A 22,371-nucleotide genomic window follows, 5' to 3' on the forward strand; every position below is an offset into this window, starting at 1 on the left:
ACTTATTTTAAAAAAGTTGTTTTCTATTTCTTGTTTTTAAAATATGTTTTCTAAAAACAACATCAAACAGCATTAAAAATTTCTTAAAATAGTTTTGTTTGTTTTTAACTAGCCTGATCACACAGGCTCAATAATCTAATTTGTACTTTTATTTCCCATTCGCTTCATTGTCTTGGGTCTACATGATGTAAGGAGCTCCCACTGAAATCGGCTGTCTAAATTTCAAGGTTGCAGTATGATATTCAAAATTGTCTGCCTGGGAAAAGTGAGCAATTTCCGGGAATAACAATCAGATTAGATGTCATACAGACCCAAATTAGCTTCTTCATCACATTATTCTTTTGCCAGGAAATGATTCCTATTTCAACAATGAAATAATAAAGTTTTGTATGAACATTGAGAAATATAAAATTTTAATTCTGCCACAAAAAAAAAATCCTAGAAATTTATACAACAAATCCTCGCCTTCAAAGAGAAATCACTATAAAAAAAATGTACAAGATGTGGGGTTGAATAAGAAGCCAAAACTTCAGTGCGCTCATTGAGATGGTTAGGCAAATCAGTAAATCCTGCAGTTTTAACCGGATTTTGAAGCAGGGTTGATTTCACAGGAAGCAGGGTTGATTTCACAGAAATCAACGCCAGATGCAGAGGAATGGTAAAGCTCTGTAGGAGCTGTTGAATTCTGGGTTTGGATTCCAGTCAAACTCTGGTTTCGCTTTTCCTGACGAAAGTCTCTTATGGCTTTAAACCTCACATCCTCATTGTGGGAATTTGGTTCCAGGATTATATCAGGAGTAGGCTTCCTTCCTTCAAGCATGCTCACCACTTCAGACATAGTAGGCCTAAGTGATGGGGATGCATTTGTGCACAAGATAGCTATTTTAACCATCATTTCTGCTTCTTCTTCACGGACTTCAGACCCCAACGCCTCATCAACAAGCTCCAGAAGCTTTCCACTTTGTTGCAAATGACAGGCCTGAAATGTAAATATCTCTCCTTCTTACAAGATAATTCAATAGATGATTTGAAAGATTTCTTAACTTCCATCATGGCAGATGTGCATTTTAACCTTAGCAATGAAAAACACCAGAATGGAACATGAACAACAGATACAATAAACTGAACAGGGATAGAAAGGAAGGGAATACCCAATCTAAAAGACAAAAGCAACTGTTACTTGGCATATAATTGTTGTTGTTTTTTCCACTAACAATTTCCAGAACCACAATACCAAAACTGTAAACATCAGCCTTGTAGGTCAGATAACCCCTTAGTGCATACTCTGGTGCCATATATCCTCTGCAAGTGAACATTGTGATATCTAATCATTCCATATTCAACAGTAATGTAATTTCCTCAGCAGTACAAGCATTTGACCGCTTATTAATTCTCAAATAGTTGGTCAATTTAATAAGAACAGGCTAACTCACATGGTTCCAGCAATCCTGGTGCTAATGTGGCTCTTCCCTCCATCATCGAGCCTAGCCAATCCAAAGTCAGATATTTTAGGGTTTAGGTCTCTATCAAGAAGCACATTAGTAGCTTTAATATCTCTATGTACAATCTTGAGTCTCGATTCTTCATGGAGAAAAGCCAATCCTTTAGCAATCCCAATACAGATTTTAAGCCTAGTTGGCCAATCCAGTATCAGCTGACTATTTTCTGGACCTGTGAAAACATCCCTTACAAACTTAAAATTAGATATCATCTGTACAATCTTTTGTCTTAATAGAAGTTGTATTCCAATTAAGAAAATGATACTTACCAAACAAAGCACGGGCTAGGCTATTGTTTTCCATGTACTCATACACCAGCAACAATTGATCTCCTTCAACACAACACCCATGAAGTTGCACCAGATTTGGGTGTTGCAAACAAGAAATCATGCCTATCTCATTCAAAAATTCACGATTACCTTGCCTTGATCCAGCCGAAAGCTGTTTCACTGCAACTGTGGTACCATCAGTTAACAGACCCTGCACCAATTTTCATTCAGACTTCATAGGTAGAATCAACTAAGGAAGATGGAAAGATCATGGATTAGCTAGAATACCTTAAAAACCGGACCAAAACCACCTTCTCCAATCTTGTTTGCAGAATCAAAGTTGTTGGTGGCATTTTTTATTTGCTTCAAGGTAAAGGAACTTGTTTGCAAATCTAGACCTTCGGGATCTATCCAAGGAGGAAAAACAGAAACAGAGGTGGTAAGAAAACAAAGAGTTTACTTGGTAGTTCTCAATCCCACTCCTCCAATCCTGCCCCCGGCCCCCACGCACCCCCCCCCCCCAAACCCATACTTGTTAATTCCATACACAGAGGGCATGCATGAGTTAATAAATTTAAGGTGTTCTAGATTTATTATAGAACACCATGACAAAAAACCTCATCACTGAAGTGTAACCAATTAAATGAGTATGGTGATACAATATTGCTTTCACTTGTACAACCCTTAAATTATTAGAAAATCAACAAAGATTCATTTTAAGTGATAATTGATTAGACACTGCGTTCTAAGGAAAAATATAGAATCCACTTCTGCAACAATTTTTCTTCACAAAATTAAAAAGGAAAAAAAAAATCTCATATTTCTGAATGGATGAAAGAACTAACCTTTCAAGACAACTAAAGAAGTCAGATTTTGTTGTATCCCAAAATATGGCTTCTAATTGGGCCCACCTAATGTGATTCAAAGATCTAGTGAATGAATAGATCACATTTTTCTTTTCATTTTTTTTATTTATTGAAAAGAAGCAACCATCTTCATTTTTCTTAAAAGGATAAGTACAAGAAGGACAAGCAATCTTGTAAGGATGTGCAGAAAGGTTAAAAAGCAACCAAGTGTCAAACCCAGGTAGGGGAAAGAAATATAAAGGAGAGAACATAGCATACTCAAGGGGGAAGAAAGTCTCTGACAAAGGAGGCCAAATGCATGGTTCATTGTAAGGTAAAAGTTGAATATTTGAAGCCAACTTAAATATAAAGTGCTCATGCCAATAGCAGATACTTGCAGGAAGATGCAATGAATCGAAACCAAGCAGTACTTGAAATCAGTATAGCTCATACCTTTTTCTTCCCTCTTTCTGCCTCTCAAACAACCTTTCCACTGAAGGAAACCCAATATTAATAGAATAATGCATAATCCTACCACTCCACCAATGATATAAGCAGTCATTCCCTTTTTTCCACTACTTGAACAAGATTTAAAATCTACATAAAAAACATATAAAAGGATAAATGTTAGCAGCATATTAATAATGAAATTTAAACAGACATAGACATAGACATAGACCCATACACTCAATCCAATTTCAGGGTTAAACTCCATGAATATCTTTTAAATATCATTCTGGCATCCAACTGTTATTTAATGAGGAATTAAAAATTTATTTCCTGAAATTTTAGTTTTCATGTATTTCTAAATCCCTTCTCTTCTAGGCAATCCAAATTAAGGAATCTCTTCATTCTCATCACTGTGCTACTTATACTAGAGAAAGAGGAAAAACTACATCACTTTATTCTAAAAACTACATCACTTTCTTCTCATCCTTAATGCTAGTGAAACAAGATATTCAGACACCAAGAGAAGCAGAACTTGTACTAGGGACATAGATCAAGGAACACATGCCTGATGGTGAATCATGGTTCTTTAAGTAGGTGTTTAAACTGTTTAAGAAATTATGGAGTTAGTGACAGACAAGAACTAAATACCCTTATAGGAGGTTCTAATGCATCTTGAGCCTTGATCTGTGTGGTAGGAACGATGGCCTACCTTGTCCTGGAAACACATGGTCAATTCTGTTCTCAAAAAATAGGCAAACGTGTATGTCCACATCATGCACATGCAACCTACATTATGATAATACCAATATAAGTATAAACAAAGAATTAAAAAATCCTAATTACTTACTTGGATGCACAGAAATAGCTGATATGAGAGGGCCATAAACTCCTCTGCTAGGGATTCGTGTTGTTCCTTTGCCAGCCCAATAAAATCGGATCTCTAAGACATTATTTGTTACACTTGTGTTAAATTGTTTCATAACTGGCTTTCGTGCTCCACGAGCCTCATCTTCAATATTAAAATCCTTATGCACCAATTGCTCCTGCAACCAAGTAGATTATTTTTTTTTTTTTGATAAGCAAGCTGAATATATATAAAAAGGCAAATAAGCCTCAAGGCATACAGGAAGTATACGAGACTACCACCCCCTTAACAAAAAAACACGACCCAAACCCTATTTGGAGGCTAACCACTCCAAGAAACCTAATAGGGAATTCGACTCCATAACCATGTACACTTTAGCCCACCCCCATACATTGTATACAAACGAAGTTTTTAATTTTTGATAATCCAAAACTCCCCCCTTAAAGGCTAGCCTATTCCTTTCCTTCCATATAGACCAAAAAATGAATAATGGGATTGATTTCCACACTTTTTTCCTTTTTCTCCCCACAAAAGAACCTTTCCAACTACTAAGGACCTCCTTTACAGATTTTGGAAAGACCCACTGTACGCCACACAACGCAAGAATGATGTTCCACAACCCTTTTGCCACTGTACAATGTATTAGTATATGATTGATTGTTTCTTCTTCGCACCCACACAAGAAACACCGATTAGGTAAATGCCACCCTCTTCTCTGGAGCCTGTCCAAAGTGAGGGCCTTCCCCCAAGTAGCTTCCCAAGCAAAGAAAGCAATCTTGGTTGGAACCTTGTCCACCCAAACATTGCTATGAGGAAAGTCCACTCCTTGGGTATTTGTCAACACATTATAAGCATTCTTAACTTTAAACAGTCCGCCCTCGCCTTTCTTCCAATAAACCGAATCATCTTCCGAGTTTACTCTATAATCCCTCAACACAATTAATAGATTGTCCACCAAGCCCAACTCCCAGTCATTAAAGTCCCTTAACAGCCTTAAATTCCACCCTCCTTGGCCCCCATTCTGGTCCCAGCATTCCTCCACTGTGACATTTCTATGGGCAGCCATGGAGAAGAGATTTGGGAAGCCTTGGGACAACACAGAGTTACCGCACCATCGGTCAGTCCAAAACCTTATTCTATTGCCTTTTCCCACCTTGAAATCCATATTTTCCCAACACCAAGTGGACTCCTTCAAGATCTCCTTCCACACTCCAACACCATACACCCCGTTTGCTTTCCTTGTTCTCCACCCAAACTCTTCTTGCCCATACTTGGTCTCAATCACTTTTTTCCAAAGCTCCTCCTTAGCACGCGCATATCTCCAAATCCATTTTCCAAGGAGAGCTTTGTTCAAGACAGCGATTTTCCTTAAGACCCAATCCACCTTTTCCTTTATCCGCAGACACCATCTCCCATTGGACTAAATGAACCTTGTTCCCCCCATTGGCTCCACCCCACAAAAAGTCTCTTTGAAGCTTTTCCATCCTTCTTGTCACTGACTTAGGCATACGGAATACTGACATTTGGTACAAAGGTATGCTGGACAGCGTACTCTTTATAAGAGTAATTCTCCCTCCTTTGGATAAATATTGACGTTTCCATAGAGCAAGCTTTCGCCTCATTCTCTCCTCCACCCCATCCCATACGTAAGAGGCCCTATTTGGCGCCCCAAGGGGCAGCCCCAAATAAACAGTAGGCAGCTGCCCCTCCCTACACCCTATTTCAGCCGCCATTTCAGCAACCCCTTCCACCTCCCCTACCGGAATTACCATACTTTTATCCAGATTAATCTTCAAACCAGAGGCTGCTTCAAACCAAAAGAGGATCCAGCTCAAATGCAATAACGCCTCTTTCTTTGCCTCGCAAAAAATAATTGTATCATCCGCAAACAGGAGGTGAGTAATGTTGACGGCCTGCTCTCTTCCTCTCCCTATCCTGCAGCCTTGGATGAAGCCCCCTTCAGCAGCCCTTGTGATAAGCACGCTTAGTACTTCCATTCCCATGAGAAATAAGTAGGGGGAAAGAGGGTCCCCTTGCCTTAATCCTTTTGAACTTGAGAAGAACCCCGCTGGAACCCCGCTGGAACCCCGTTCACCAGCACTGAGTACTTGACAGTGGAGATACAACTCCACATCCATCCTATCCATTTTGGTCCAAACCCCATCTTTTGCATGACCTTTAGTAAAAAATGCCAATTGATGCTATCATACGCCTTCTCGATGTCCAATTTACATATTATACCTTTCTCTCCCCTTTTTTGCCAAGAATCTATAGCCTCATTTGCGATTAAGGAACCGTCAAGGATTTGTCTCCCTTTGATGAATGCATTCTGATCAGGGGAGATCACCTTTCCTATGACTTTTTTGAGCCTATTGGCCAGCACCTTAGCCAATAATTTGTATAAGCCCCCAATCAAACTGATTGGCCTGTAGTCTCTTAAATCCTCCACCCCTCCTTTCTTCGGCAGCAGCACCAGAAATGTGTGATTCAGACTCTTAATGAATGAGTTCTGATCATGGAACTCCTTGAAAAAGCCCAAGATGTCCTCCTTGACAACCTCCCAGCAGCTTTGCCAAAAAGCCACTGTGAATCCGTCCGGGCCCGGGGCTTTATCCCCATTCATCCCCATTAAAGCTGCATGGATTTCAGTCTCAGAAAAAGAATTCTCAATGCCAATTGCTTCTGAAGGACTGATCTGTTTCAGTGAGAGACCTCCTATGTCCGCCTTCCACCCCGAATTTTCCGATAGTAGCTACTGATACGCATTTGCTATACCTTCCCTCATATCTTGTTCCTCTGTGAATCTCACCCCATTTATCTTAATTTTAGCCATGGCATTGACTCTCCTACGGGCATTGGCCATGCGGTGAAAGAACCCCGTGTTCCTATCCCCTTCCCTTAACCATATTTCTCTTGATAGCTGTCTCCAATGCACTTCTTCCAACGACACCCACTTTGCATAACTCTCCTTAGCTTCCTTTTTGTGGCCCAGCTCCTCATCTGTTAGGTTTCTCTCTTCTTCCACTGAATCCCATCTCTCCACTTGCTGAAGAGCTTCAGCTTTGTTTTTCTCTAATCTTCCAAAAGCCTCCTTATTCCATATTTTTAACCTATGTTTCAGCCCCTTCATCTTAGTCGCTAATCTGTAGCTCGGCTTGCCTCTAACCTCTATCCCTTGCCACCACCCCTCTATCAGCTCGTTGAACCCTTCGGCTTTGAGCCACATATTTTCGAATTTGAAGGGGGACGGGCCTCTCCTTATCCCTCCACCCTCTAACAGAATCGGGAAATGATCCGATGTTAGGCGGGGCAGTCTTCTTTGATGAACCCTACTGAATTGGTCTAGCCAGCTAGGAGTCGCTAGAAATCTATCCAGCCTGGCCCGCGATTGATTATTAAGCCCCCCGCTCCAAGTGAAAGAACCCCCTTGTAAAGGGATATCAACAAGCCCAAGGTCATCTATAATCTGGGCAAACCTCCTCATAGTTGAATTAATCCTCCCAATTCTATTTCTTTCAGCTTGGAACAGCGTTGTATTGAAATCTCCTCCTAAGCACCACGGCTCCCCCCATATCCCTTTGATTGCCCCAAGCTCCTCCCACAAACATTCCCTATCTTCTCTGGAAAAAGGCCCATAAACCCCCGTGAAGACCCAGAATGCTCCATCTCCCTCATTCCTGAATCTGCAGGAGATGGAAAATTGTCCCTCTTCCACCCCCACCATCTCCAACGAACGCTTGTCCCAACAGATCAAAACACCTCCTGCCGTCCCCGTAGCATTCAAAACCTTCCAATCAAGAAATCTCCCCGGCCCTAAGCTCCTCACCACCATTTCAGACATCACCTGCATCTTCGTTTCTTGAATACAAAATAGATCCACCTTATGTTTTCTGATAACTGATTTGATAATTCTCCTCTTGGAACTATCATTCACGCCCCTCACATTCCAACTCAATATTTTTACAGTCATTGGATACTTGCATACTGGTTCCCTCTACCCTGAATAGGGCCTTTTTTCTTAGAATCCCCCTCATAGTTAATAGAGCACTCCAATCTCTTAAGCTCCCTTTCAAACCTTGAAGACTCCAACAGTCCTTTACCTACAATCTTTTCCTTCCTTTTTCTGATTTTGCCCAGGAAACTCAAAATTTCCTTCTCCAGGCCTTCCGTAGAAAAGCCTAAGAAATGACTGAATTTGATCAGACTGTTCTCCTCCCAATTCAGGTGCTCTTCCTTTCTACCCTCTTGGAACTCCATCTGATCTGCTTTCCACCCCAAACTTCTTTCCAGAGGGTCAATACTGTTGACCTCAACCAAATCCCAACAGCCGTCCCTTCTCTCTAACAGTTCTACTTCATTTGGTCTTTGTGACCCACTTCCAAGCAAAACCCCCTCCCTACGGACCCCAGAATGGTCGTAACCCTCCCTTTCCGGAGACCGACCAAAACAAAAAGAGTTAGAGGAAGAAGACCCTTGAGCCCTGAGACCCCCCATATTTACATCTAAGACATACCTCTCTGCTTCTTCCTCTAACATCTTATCTGCTCTCTGATACATTAGGTCCGTCTGATTTTTTCTCACCGTTTCCTCCTCTCTGCGTCTAATGAACTCGCAGTCCATATTGTCGTCCTTGTTACCGTTGGACCCAGAAGAGAAGGTTCTTAAGAGTGGCCCATCATCCACTAAGGGAGACTGGAATATGGAGTTTTTCCCTTTTTGGTGTTGGCCCAGTCCAACGTCAGCGCCCCGCCCCAGGCTTTTAATTGAAAGCGGCCCATTCTGATCCCCCTTTGGATCTTCACGGCCTGATGTTAAAGAGAGCCCACAGGCCCAGTCCCTCTCCTTGCTTGAGCCCGCAGGCCCAGTATACGAACCAGACCCCCGCAAGCCCACATGCAGCTGAGAGCCCACAGCTGCAAAGCCCACTTCTTGCGTCAGGCGGCCCGTCCCATCCACTGACTGACGCTGCGCCTCGAACCCAGCGCACGCCATCTCCTCCACTCTCGGCCCGGCGCGTGGGGCTTCATCACCCCTACCCTCACCACTGGATCGATCCCTCAGCTCATGCTTCCTTCCCTTTTCCATCCTTAGTGTCGGAACCATCTCCCACCATAAAGATAGGGAGTAAGACATCCCTTCAACCCCTAACACCAACGAACCAGGGGTGTTCTCGCCGTCCGATCTGATCAGAATCCTCGCCCACTGCAGATCCTCCATTCTCTCCGTCTTTGGGTCGACATCTAGAAACCCGCCGCAAGCGTCTCCCACCCTTCTCAACACCGACGGCACCCAAAACAATATTGGTAGCCCCACTATTCTCACCCACACTTCCCTTCTTACCTCTCCTTCTTCCATACACCCCGATCTTGGATTCCATCGCTCTAGATCCACTTGAACTCCTCCCACCGTCTTCTGACCAGAGAGGTGAACCCTTCTTGCTTCTTCCTCGAACTCGAATTCCAATAGAACATGTCCTCTTCCCATACTCGCAATCCCCATTTTGCCTTTCAATCCCCATGCCTTTGCCATTTCCCATCCCAAATTTTCCAGGTCTTCCTCTTTTGTTTTGCTAGGTTTCCAATTTCCAATCAAACAATGTTCCAGTCTGCTGATGTTTCTGTTTAGCTCCTCCCGATCCACCTCCACTCTGAGGATATTGGTCTCCAAATTCCCCCAACCCTTCACCGTGTCCGCAAATGACCTTCCTTTCGCCATTTCCGACCACGGCCTTCCCACTGTCCCCTCTTCTTCCTGTTGCACCTTTTTGCCAACAAGGATATCCATCTGGCGAATAGTCTCCACCATCGCCGTCCAACCTCCTTTGGCCCCTTTGCCCTTCGGGATACAAATGCTGTATCTCTTCAGTTCCACATCGACGACCCCTAACCGCAAAAAGCAACCCGCCCTGTTATAGGCGCGCACGAGAGAGAAGCTTCGCCCTTTCTCCTTCCATCCCTTTTCCCAACTTCCTACCTTCTCATCCTTAATGCACTGCAATAGGCCTTCCATGAAAAGCCCTACACTGTCCAGGCCCAATCGCACCCAAGACGATACCCCATTCTTGCTTTCCGTTATGATTAGGGTTTTTCCTCCCCTTTCCACCATTTCCAACTCAAAAGTCTTGGATTCCACCCCGAACTTGCTCGTCTTCCTCTTCTTCCTGTTTTCCGCGCGACGCGCACTCCCATCGCTGGCTATCTCTCTCACCCCCTTGCTCTTAAACTCTCTCACACTCTCTCCCATTCAAGACTTTTTTGCAACCAAGTAGATTATTAAAGCATTGTTCATGGCAAAGAAATATTTTCCACTGATGTGAGTACCTGAATATAAATGTCAAACAAGCGTTTCCCAAGACTATCATATGTTTTGTCATTTGTGAAATATATCTCAGCAAAATGCAGCTGTAAAGTATAATCCCCATTCTCTAAGCAATAGCCAAAATAAGTGAGTGAAAGAGGGGAAAGGCGAGCTGTAGTATACACTCCAGATATGTTCCCTGATGAGAGAGTTTCAATATAACGCATGTTTTGGTCATTGTTATCATCCATGAAGTCCCCGGTGCTGCTCAATCCCCAGTAACTGTTTTTACTTCTAAAATATTTTGCAGTACCACCTTCAACTTCTGCATCTCCTTCATAGAAAACTTTTCTTTTACTTTCTTTGATGGTTAAATCATCTCCACCACAATTAACGTGGAAAGAACATGCATCTGCCATAAAAGATATAAAAGTAAAATAAAATTGAGATTTTGCAAGTTCATCTAGTACGTAATGATTTGAAATTTTATTTGTTGAAATTTCATATCAATCCCACATTGATGCAATTAGTAAATCATAAAACCCTACTTGTTTACAACATTTTATTTAATATCACAACTCATAACCACCATACATATTATGTTCTTTAAGAAGATGCCTTAAAACAAATCTCTAGTATACAAATTTTACCATACCTAGATGCGAGCAGCTTGTTTCAACAGTTCATAGCATAATTTCAGCCAATTTAACCTAAACTGAAACTAGTATTTACTTGTCTTTGTTTACAATATTTATCAGTTGGAAGCCCCATTTGTGACTAGCTTTTACTTTTGGACTTAGCCAATAGATGAAGTTGAAATTATGATTTCAAAGGTACAATCTTTGTTTATCAAAGTTTCACCCAATATAAAAAAGCTTCCTGCAGTAGTTATAAAAGAGCTTCTATGAGAATTAACAGTCTCTGCCCATATGTTAAGCTCTTTTTTCAAGCCAGGAACACTTTTATTGCAATCACCTATAAACAGACATAAGCACTTATTAGGCTTAAAAAAAAAGGTTTTTCTTTCAAAAAGCTTTATCTAGACAGTGTTAAAAATCACCTAAAACAGAAAGAAGCACTTACTAGGCTTAAAAAGAGCATTTGGCTTTCAAAAAGCCTATATAAACAGGGCTAACAATCGCCTAAAAACAGATAGAAGCACTTATCAGGCTTAAAAAAAAGGGCTTTTGGCTTTCAAAAGCCTATCTAAACAGGCTCTAAGATTGCCTAAAATTGACTTTTATTTAACAGACAGGAAGTTCATAATCTGATTGGTGGATTAAGGAAGTTTCAAAATTTTGCATTGAAGAACAAAACTTAAATTGAATTTGAAGGTGATTCACAACATTCCAACTTCAAAAGATACTTACATTGTGGACAATTGTCATTCTTTGAGCATGGAAGAACAGCCCTTCTATCACACAATTAGTATATGAACAAATTAGAATATTTCATCAATAAAAAAGTACATAAGAAAACCATTACACTAAAATAGAAGCTTCCTCCTCCCTTCATGGTAATTAACTTCCCAATTTTAGCAAGAGAGAAGAATAAAAATCTTACAGGTTGTTCTCCGTTGAAGAGCTCCGATACAAGTTAACATTCAAATTCCTAAGAAAATAACAAAAGGCAAAACAATTCTAAGTATTTAAAAAGTAACTATTTATAACTGAAAGCTAAGAGGTGAAGATTAAAACAAAAAATAAAAAATAAAAATTCTGACATGTTCTCTTGACAAGCAGGTTGCTCAGGGCCTTGCCATGAAAAGTTATTGTAGGATAGATCACTGCATGGAAGCAATAATATTGGATGTTATAAATTCATATTTAATCTGAAGCCATAAAAGGATGAATCATGAAGAAAAAAAAAAACCTTAAAGCAGGAACATGTGAAATAGATGGTATTGACAATAGATCCAACTAGAAACTTAGCCCATTGCATGGCTCAGCCTTACTTGGCAGGTTCATATATCATTGGAATATGATAAGGATTATAAGACAAGAAGCATTACTGAAATAAAAAGAGTACAAAGCATCCCAGATAAGGAACATACATACTACTTCCTTTCTTCAAGAATAAGTCTGGTATATTTCCACTTAGCAAGTTGCCGCTTAAGTAGCTATTGAAAGCAACATAATGTAATTAGTCAGAGATTCAATATTGAAAGCAATATAATGTTAGTAAGAGATTCAACATAATGTATCCATTGAGGTTGCATTTTTTTGCATCTTTGGGAAACAATTATTGGTCAAACAGAAATAATCATGCAATACTATTTGTTGCTCACAATAAAATTGGAATCAAATTTCTTTCCTGGAAAAAGTTTGACTATCTCATTAAGTTTTTTCAGAACAATATAATGAGAGTAAGTTTCCAATGAATGTGATGAAACACAACCAAATGCTACCCAAATTCTGGGTTTGATACTTACATATAGTTCAGTGCCTTGGCTAAACTTAAGTCACTTGGAACTTCACCTACTAGCTTGTTGAAACTGACATCCCTATCCAAATCACAAAAAGACAGTTAATTAGAAAATCTCTACAAGCTATTTACCAATCAAACGTGTTTGCTTATTGTTTCTATAAGAAAAAAGAAACTTGTTGAAGAGAGAAAACATAAAGGATGGAGGAGAAGAATTCCAAAAGAAACAAAAGGAAAAACTAAAAAGAAGAAAGAACAGAGTCTGCACATAAAATTACAAAACAACAACCACAACCAGAAAATTAAGGTGACAAATTATATCTATAAAATCCTCGAGAGTAAGTATAATCCAAAATATTGGACCAGGAATCCATGAAATAGTTGGACCATCATTCTGGAGAGATCAATTGCTTCTTTCAGCATACCAGTATAGTTCCATTGACCATTTGTGTGTCAGTTAGTCCAATTAACCACATGATGATTAACGCCTTGCAGAATAATGTTTTACCTTCCTACTTTTAGACTTTTTGAACCTGAAGAGAAAGACTCCATTTTCTTTCAGCTGTGTAGGCTTTCAAGTACCAGAGTCTAAGAGTATTTTTCTTCCCTCTGAAAACAAAATTTACTTTGTCTGTACTATGGAGCTCTAGCTACTGACTTTGTAATCTGGAGTCATTTGGGTCTGACTGAATTCATTATGAGAGCTTGTTGAGATGGCATGGTAAATTTATTGAGAAATATAGGAAGGTATGGAGGGTGGCTCCTCTTTGCATGGTGTGGTGTATCTGGAGGGAGTGGAATGAAAGAATTTTCAGGGCAGTGAAACACTTACTGTTGAATCTGACAACTAATATCTTGATTTCTTTGTATGTATTGGTGATGGACACTATCTCTAGTCAGGCACAAGATGCTCCTTTCTTGACATTATTGACTGTTTGGATGTCTATTCTATCTGCAGTTTTGATGTTCCTAGGGTTTGAGAAGCTGGGTTTGCAGCTTCCTTTGTTGTTTTTCCTGCACTTTTTGTCTTTTTCCTTCTCTATTAGTTTTTTCATTTGTCCTTTTTTTTCTGGCTTTCCTTCTTTCCTGGCTGTAACTTCATAAACCCATCATGCTCAATTATGCACCCTTAGACATCTTCTTAGTATGTTTTCATTTTTCCAATCAAAAAGAAAAACAAAATTTACACTTAATCATGAAATAGTTATATTACTAAATGACTTATTCATTCAAAATATCAAGCAATGAGAAAGAAGATTCGAACAGAATAAACGTATATATGCATACACACATAAATATTACATTCATACATATATGGTAGAGACTGCATGTGTTTATGCATGTTTGGCGTGTGGATCTTTATGTTCAGAAAGTAGATTCATTAAATGAAAAAAATAACAGAAATATATTAAGTAAAAGTTATATCTACTGCTGGATAGGTCCAGTGGTGACATTTTCTCATTGATAAAATGGCACTTCCTTGTATAGCACCTCAGATTCTTACTTGACAACAATGTCACTCACATGATCATGAGTGCAACACAAGAATCTGCCAGTTCATGATCTAGAAACACAGCACCCAAGCATTAAGGGAAAAAATGTTTGTTTGTGCGTGTTTGTGTGCTTCCTCCACATTCAGCATGCCAAGTAAACATTGTGAGCGATGCAACATTGAAAACCAAGAAAAGTCATTTACTACATGTTTACAGGCTTTACTTACAACATTTCCAACTCCTTCATTTTCCAGATGTACGCAGGGATTTCTCCAGAAATGTTGCAATTCCTCAAAACCCTAAATCCATAATCCAATCATGTAAACTAAATATCATAAAGAAGATGTGAGTTTGCCTTCATAAATATCCAATGCCTATAGGCATCAAACATACAAGTTTATTATGCCAGTCATGTTGTTCAGCAAAGGAAAACCTTGACTTTTCCCAGTCATATCACTAATCCTCCTGCATAAAAAAAAATGCAACTATGGGAAAAAGAAAAGAGAAAAAAAAACCAATAACAGTAAACCAGTACTAAGAAAACATAGCAATCAAGCACCCAAAGAACAGTTATGGACTTGAGAAGGCTATATACTCACAACTCAGTTAACTTATCCAAAAGAGAAATGCTTGATGGAATAGGTCCCTCCAGTCCGCTTGCTTGCATTTCTCTTCATTGACACAAATTTTCACATTATTATTAGAAAATATTTACATTTTTCTACTCTCAAAATTCAAAGGAACTAAATTTTTCTAGGAAAGAAATGAATCTTACATTCTTGTAAGTTGTTTCCAGTTTTGTATAAAATCTGGTATTGGTCCACTGAAGTTGTTATCATTTATCCTACTGCATTTTGCAACAAAATGGCACTGAATTGGTATGATCATGCAAATTCATGTACCAAGTAAAAGGAAAATATTCGCGTGGAGGGGAGTGGGGGAGTGAGGGTGGAGGGGATTTTTTTTTTTTGTTTGCATAATATTATGATTCTTACAAATCTGTTATGTTTCTAAGTCCAGCTAGTGTAGTTGGCAAATTTCCAAAGAACTGATTAGAAGATAGCATCCTGCAATAATATCACAGAGCAAAACCGACAGGTTAGATGTTCTTTCATTGTTCATATGCATGTTAAATTTGGAATGGAATTCAAAAAGTAAAAAATTAAAGGAAGAAGAAACAAGATGTCTTACAGAGTTTTCAAATTAATTAAATCCCCAAGCTCAGGAGGAAGAACGCCAGAAAATTTGTTTGCTTCAAGGTTCCTGGTTAAAAGTCTCCATTGAGATTACTAAAAGAGAAGAACAAAATACCCATCACACTCTTTAAAAGACATATCTTGAATGAAAGGGAAAAAACAGAATGTAGTGATTCCACAAGAGATGGGCAGAAAAACATGCATCCTGCTACTTCAGTTTCAAGTGACAAATTAAAAAAAACAAAATGGGAAAAAGTTGTGCTGGCCCAATTGCCCATTCTATTGCTACTTTTCACAACTTCACTTCTATCACATGGAATCTGATCACCAGAGAACCATCCAAGGAAAGGAAGGGAAATACAAAAATGATAACCAAAGCTTGAAAATTGAGACCTACAAGTATGTGAGACTGGAGATATTTCCCAATTCCTTTGGAATTTCCCCTGATAAGCGGTTAGCAAGTAGAGAGCTGCATTAACATTTTCTTAGTTAATTTTATGAAGAAGGGAGCTCTAATTGCTAAACTTACAGCAGAAGTAGGGGGAAAAGAAACGCTCACATTGAATTCAATTGTGTTGAAGCCCATTCACGTGGTATCGTACCACCAAGGTAATTGTAAGCAAAATCTCTACAAATGGGACAAAATGGAAGTAATTTCAGTTGTTTAAAGTTGTATTCACTTCTGGTAGAGCATGTAAGAAATTAGGGTTAGAAAAATGTAAAACTTCAAATGCCTCAGTTGAGAATGGTCTTACATCTCTCGGAGGTATTGAAGCTCGACCAGGTCAGGTGGAAGCATGCCAGGAAGACTATACCCCTTTAGAACACTATAACACATGGGAAATCAAAGTTTGAGTTTTATGTCCAGGGGCCGCTGCTGATAGAAAAATCAGATTAATAGAAACAATATTCTATATTATTATAGCATAATCGGGGTTGTGCACTGATACTTGAAATGAAGTCTTCAAACACATGGTGAATGTGATCTTAACAAAGAAATGGACATGTTTGAAATGCAATTTGTAGACAAATCCCAAGTATGTCAATATTCATGTAACGGATTCCATTCTAAGATATCAAAGACAATTCATTCAGAAAACCATCCAGAAGATTACTTTCAACAATAGAATAGTGCTTGATTTCCTTCACATTAACATGACAGATCTCGCTCCATGGCCATGACATCCTGGCATTGACATAGTTGGAATAGATGGCTTAATTAAGACTAAGGTTAAATGGAGCAATGGTGGAATAAAGGTCAGATTAATTACTAAGAGCTATGAATAGGTAACAGTTAAAATTTTGAAGAAAACCACTCTAATTGTGTCAGTCTAATAAGCATTCAGATTACACAAATTGTGAATAATGATCAAGAGATGGCAGACAAGGCAAATAAAAATAGAAACAGCCTTCCTGCAAACATGTCCTTTCAGAATTAATGTTCATGAATCAACCGGCATGATTTTACTACATATATTAGATTCACCATTCCCTATAAGAGTTGAAAATAGGCCCCACTGACTGGGTCCCAATAGTTCAGTAACAATTTTCATTGGGTTATTTTTGAGGTTTAGTGATCAATTTTTTTTCTTTGTTTCTCGAGAAATGGGATCCTGATTCTCCTTCTGCATGCCGATGATACTAAATTTCTCTACCCAGTAAAAGAACACAACTTTCCTGATTATCCGAGCAATAAATTTTCTGTCAAAAAGATGACATCATAGCATTAGCAACACTTCTCTACTATTTCTTCTTTTTCCTATCCAAAAAAAGGTTCAACTATTCTATCAGTTGGTCCTATTCCAAACTAGAGTGTCCACAAGATTCTAAATCTCATAGAGGCCGAAATTTACAATCTCATATGCACAAGTCACATGGTTACCAGACCATGGACTTTAACCAAATCCAACTCACCATTAGAACATCATAGGAGCTCAAGAACATTTATTTACAAATCTCACTTGTATTTAAGTACCCAAGACTAATTCTTTACAAACCTTCACCTGTCCTATTGCTTTGCCTCTGTAGGTCAATCCACTGATAATGTCAACCATGGAAATTTTACATCATAAAGCATAATCTTCAGTATATCAGTGGCACTCTCTGCTTTTTCTTCTCCACCTTATAGGTATCTAAGCATTTGCTAATGTTTTTGGCAGGTCTTGACTCATTGAGTCAGGCTTCCATTAGATGAACAACAACTGACTAAAGAAAATCGTGGTATGGTGGCTGTATTTATGTATCACATGGAATGTAAGGAACCAGAAGACTATAGCTTGCCCCAATGCAGAAGCTGAAAACAGCTTAATAGCAGCTACAATGGCTTTAATGGGATATCATTTACCATTTCAATGTCAGAAAATCATCTATAATCATCCTTATGTTGTAGCACAAATGTCCATTACATGACCATCAATGCTGTTTTTCTTTCTCTATGGAAGCCCATCAGGCTGGAGTATCACTATCTGCATGTTGTCCTTCGATCTCTAGTTGCTCAATTTGTTTCCCTTGATAATCAACTGGAAGCATCCTCACTAAGGCTCTTCCTCATTTGCTTTTCAATCTCTAGATGTCGAACTTGCTCTCTGTGCCTCTCCTACTCCAAGGTTGAGGAGAAGTGATCAAGATAGTGACTCAATGGATGAGGAGAAAAAGGAATGTCCAGCAGAATTCACCAAAGACAAGCATACAACCAGATGAACCCAAAATTAGGCTTTTTTTTTTTGTTCATATACATCCAGAGATGGTGAAGAATCCTTGTAAATCTTGTAAATTATTGAAGTGGCATGAGGGCACCCTCCACTTCAACTAAGGGCAAAGAGAACTGAGTGTCTAACAAGTTCCAAAGGTTCAACAGAGACAGGCAATATACCTCTGCCAAATTCTTAAATGACAATATTACTCAATTTTCAAATGTACCCCTGAAAACACACACACACACACACACAAAAAGGCACAAACGAATTTGGGAGAGAAATGTATTAGTGACCTTGACAACACACAACAAAAACCTTTCGAAGATTGTTTTATCTGTCCATTGAGTTGAAAGAGGCTTGCCTCTCACTAATGGCTGAGCAAGAAGACCACTACACATGGACAGACTAAAGACTAACAAACATTTATGTCATGAAAGAATCAATGTATTTTCTTATAAATTCAAAGGGTTGGGTTTGTGTGTATGTGTGTATATAGTTTGTGTTTAATAAGAAGGGGCATTTGTATTGCATTAGATGGATGTAAGATGTAAAAGAGAGAATGACGAGAAACCTTTCAAAAATGAAAAATTTAGGAGAGCATAAAAAGAGAGAAAACGAAATTTTCACAGCAGAAAGCCTTTGGCTTCTTGCCCCTAAGTTTATGAAGTAATAAAACTCCAGGGGATATGAGATCCTCAACAAAATCAACAAAAGAAAAGGCTCCTCTCTTGATCAATCTGTCGGCTCCTGATAAGCCAATCTATACGTCCATATCAAAGAGCAACCCAGCCCCCTGGCAAGATTCACAATCTCCACATTCAATAATTATATTTCCAAGGCTAATCACCAAGGCAGAACCTCCACTAGTAGATCAGTGACACTCAAATCCTTTGCAACTCTGTTACCCTCTGGTAAAGCAAAGGACTTTGGCCTTAATAATTACCCCAAACAAGTTAAGGTTGGATTAATAATCTCCCACATGGTTCAGTTTTTAACTGACTTTTTCAAGGCTGGATAATATACTAGGAAAAAAAAGTATATACTAAATACCAGTATAAAAATATTAATATCCAAATTCAACTTGGAAAGTTCAAACCAAAAGGACTTTCAGCAAAAAATACAGTGCAATGATTCTTTTTTCCTATCTGATAAAAAATGCTTCTTTTTTACTAGTGCAAAGCTAAGCAATAGGCTTGTGGCAATAAAAGCACCTACCTGCTCCTTTTATAATTTCATTATATCTATTTTTATATCATAATATATGCTTCAAGATGGAATATCTAATAAGCATCATAATCCAGATATATAGAGCATACAAAGTTAATTCAAAATATTAAGTAATAAGACGAGAGAGATATACATGCGTATGACATGAAGGGCAGTGCGGTTCTTCTCAGAGAAATTTTCACAAACAATGCTTTGCTCAGATCCCCTTGGTGGTTGTGGTGTTAACCCAACCATTTCAATTTGGCAAGAATCCCCATTAAACTTCCAATATGTAGCTCCCATTGTTCTGATTATTCGTTGAAGAGCATCCACTAGTGGACATTCATTAACAAACAAGAATTAGATGATAAAATAATGTTGCAAGATGTGAATATGTAAAAAAACAATGATGAGAAATAATGAAGATTTAGTTGTTTAGTGCACTCGTTTGGTTATTTTTGTAACTTCTTTGCAGGTTAGTTCATTTTAGTTGTACTCTCAAATCCGTATTAATGGACTTGTTTCTGATAAAAAGGGGATATGAATATTAGAAACAAAGTCTACCAACTATATAATAAGAAAACAAATAATTTTCTTGTTGGGAAAGCTAATTCTATAGATAATGATGGACAAATGGATGATGGCATTGTGATAAGACCAGGGGTAAAGAGATTATTTGATGCATAGATTAACTGTGAATTTAAAAATTTATTGGCAAAATTCCATGCAGGAACCTAATTATACCAAATTCATTTCCTCCACAAAGTTACTGATAAATACCAAATCATCAACACTTTAAGGAATGGTTTCAAAAAAAGAATTTCATGACTGGAATTTGAGTGCAAGTGCAAAGCATATCAGTTATACAAGGAAAGAAGAGGAAATTTCATTTGAAGATATTCAAATTAAGTTTGAAATTCCCCTCAATATTTGGACATGATATGAATAATCTGTGCATCACCAATACAATCAACTCAACTCAAATGCCTGTTCAACTACTTATAGTTGGTTACACAAATAATTTTCCTTCATTCAGCCCAATCTAGGTTCAAGTTGTTTGTTTAACCATAAGCCCAGCTTGGTTTTCCACTACTAATGATCACTTTTGATTTTTCTTTTGTCCCTGTAGTGCTTCAATACCAATACAGTATTGGTGACAGCTGATCTTTCGCACAAGATTCAGAATATCTTAGAAAATTCTCTCTCATTTCATCTGTATTTGCACCACATCTATCTTCTCACAGATGTACTCATTTCTTTTATCTATCTTTTCTTGCCGAACTCAACCATAGTGCTATTGAGTGCAATTGAAGTGGGTGCTTTTGCCTATATAAAAGTCACTTTAATCGAAAAATCAATTTGTGCTTGTGATGATGGTACCATAGAGATGGTACAAGTACTAAAGATAACCATGGTACAAAAGGATGTGTTGGAAGTGCCAATGTCGTAGGGTTGCAGTGACAGTTAGAAGCTGTGGTGATGGTGGTATGTTGTCCTAGGAATGGTGGCAGTATTGGTCCTATTGGATTGGGTGTTGGAGGCAGGCAGCATATTGTGGAGGTAGCTATGCTGATAAACCGGTGGTTATGTGCATGTGACTCCATTGGAGTGAGTCTAGATGGCTAATTCTAGGACAAGGAGTAGATGACTGAAGCTCAAAGCAAACAAAGTGGGGTGGGCTTTTGACAAACCCTTTGCCCAGCCCATTGAGACCAAGTTGTGATCTTAATAAAAATCTTCAAATACATCTGAGATGCAATTAAGAAGAATTAGGGAGTTTCTGAACTTATAAGTAGTCGGTGATATACATGTAACCACGTCTAGCGTGTAGAATTATGATATACTGCACAAGGAATATGAGAATAAGTAAATTTTCTGTCTACAGAAACCTTCTTCACTCAAACAAATTCAAAATGTTCATGATAAATGTGGGAAAAAAAATCAAGGAATAGATGGAAATGCTTCATCACCAGAAATTAGAAAAGTATTAAACAAAACGATTCGAACTGGCACTGTAACACCATTTTCAGGAAGTTTTTGAGCCTTACTACCAATGGAGACCAGACTTTCTCAGTAAGAAAACACTCCTCAACCAAACAGCAATATAATAATAATAATCAAAACACGAAAGCTCACAAACCAGCCAATCTCTGTGGATCAGCTTAACATTGACCGTCGTTCCTGATTCCAGAGTCCCCTTCCTAATCCGCTATAAAAAGTAAAAACAAGAAAGAAGGGCACTCTAGTAATTTAGTTTCTGATGTTCTCGAACTGTCGATCAATCCAAAACCATGAGAACAGAGAAGAAGAAAACTTATAAATGTATGCGAAAAACAAAACAAAATCTTAAATCATATTCAACCGTGCTTTGAGCTCAATTTCTGATATCCTTTCCCCTTTCCCCTTTCCCCGAAAAAAAAAACAAGAAAACTTGCAACCAACAGTCACATTATAGCATTTCCAGCATTTTGTGGGCAACCAAACACAAAGAGATATGAAGGTACCTTCGGCTTGGGGCACCTTGGGGTGGACAAATCCACAGCAAAAAGTGAGAGAAAGAATGAAGAAAACAAAAAAGCGGAACGGAATCATAAGTTGAAAATCCTTGGAACGTGAAGGAGCCGGTTAAGCTGATCCGGCTGGTGAGGTCGGTAGGGAGAGACTAGAGAGTTGTGAAAATTGCGGAAATGGTGAAGCAGAGAAGCATAAAGTAGAGAGGAGTAGGCAGTAGCCCATTTCTTACTTAAAAGTAATTTTCATTCCGGTCAGCTGACAGCTTACAGCTTAGACTTTTCCCTGACTTGATTGAGATTTAAGATGCATGCAACTGAAAGCTCTCAGTTTCTTTGCCATCATTTCCTATGGGCTTTAAGTTTTTGGACAACTGGACGGAGCCACACGCAACAGAAAGTGCTAATCTGGGTTTCAGAAAAAGATTATAAATTAATACACCGTCAATAATATCAATTTAGAAAAGAAAAAAAAAAACCCATTAATCAAACTATATATATGAACTTTTTTAACAATTACTGCATTTCACATTTAAGTTGAATCATTTTTGTCTTAGAAATTTCATAATGTTAAGAGTTGTGGAAAATTGGAAATGGATCTGGATATTTGAAAATAATTAC

At 38.5% G+C, this 22,371-nt stretch overlaps 1 protein-coding gene across 1 annotated transcript in view; it reads right to left on the reverse strand.

The window, feature by feature from the left end:
• Positions 1 to 21,991, reverse strand: part of LOC117923146 — a 34,988-nt gene extending 12,997 nt beyond the window's left edge. Inside the window, exons 1-24 of the mRNA XM_034841385.1 lie at positions 21,745 to 21,991; positions 19,395 to 19,572; positions 16,094 to 16,165; positions 15,898 to 15,966; positions 15,736 to 15,807; positions 15,334 to 15,405; positions 15,138 to 15,209; positions 14,918 to 14,989; positions 14,742 to 14,813; positions 14,536 to 14,607; positions 14,370 to 14,441; positions 12,657 to 12,728; positions 12,279 to 12,344; positions 11,949 to 12,011; positions 11,789 to 11,836; positions 11,596 to 11,639; positions 10,249 to 10,637; positions 3,911 to 4,106; positions 3,067 to 3,210; positions 2,057 to 2,175; positions 1,769 to 1,979; positions 1,434 to 1,671; positions 1,152 to 1,302; positions 583 to 979 (exon numbers count right to left, since the gene is read on the reverse strand). Coding sequence (XP_034697276.1) covers positions 583 to 979; positions 1,152 to 1,302; positions 1,434 to 1,671; positions 1,769 to 1,979; positions 2,057 to 2,175; positions 3,067 to 3,210; positions 3,911 to 4,106; positions 10,249 to 10,637; positions 11,596 to 11,639; positions 11,789 to 11,836; positions 11,949 to 12,011; positions 12,279 to 12,344; positions 12,657 to 12,728; positions 14,370 to 14,441; positions 14,536 to 14,607; positions 14,742 to 14,813; positions 14,918 to 14,989; positions 15,138 to 15,209; positions 15,334 to 15,405; positions 15,736 to 15,807; positions 15,898 to 15,966; positions 16,094 to 16,165; positions 19,395 to 19,572; positions 21,745 to 21,832 — 3,049 coding nt within the window. The 5' untranslated portion in view covers positions 21,833 to 21,991. The remainder of the gene's footprint in view (positions 1 to 582; positions 980 to 1,151; positions 1,303 to 1,433; positions 1,672 to 1,768; positions 1,980 to 2,056; positions 2,176 to 3,066; positions 3,211 to 3,910; positions 4,107 to 10,248; positions 10,638 to 11,595; positions 11,640 to 11,788; positions 11,837 to 11,948; positions 12,012 to 12,278; positions 12,345 to 12,656; positions 12,729 to 14,369; positions 14,442 to 14,535; positions 14,608 to 14,741; positions 14,814 to 14,917; positions 14,990 to 15,137; positions 15,210 to 15,333; positions 15,406 to 15,735; positions 15,808 to 15,897; positions 15,967 to 16,093; positions 16,166 to 19,394; positions 19,573 to 21,744) is intronic.
• Positions 21,992 to 22,371: the final 380 nt, after the last annotated feature.

This window comes from Vitis riparia, chromosome 10, assembly GCF_004353265.1.
Source record: "Vitis riparia cultivar Riparia Gloire de Montpellier isolate 1030 chromosome 10, EGFV_Vit.rip_1.0, whole genome shotgun sequence".
NCBI lineage: Eukaryota > Viridiplantae > Streptophyta > Magnoliopsida > Vitales > Vitaceae > Vitis > Vitis riparia.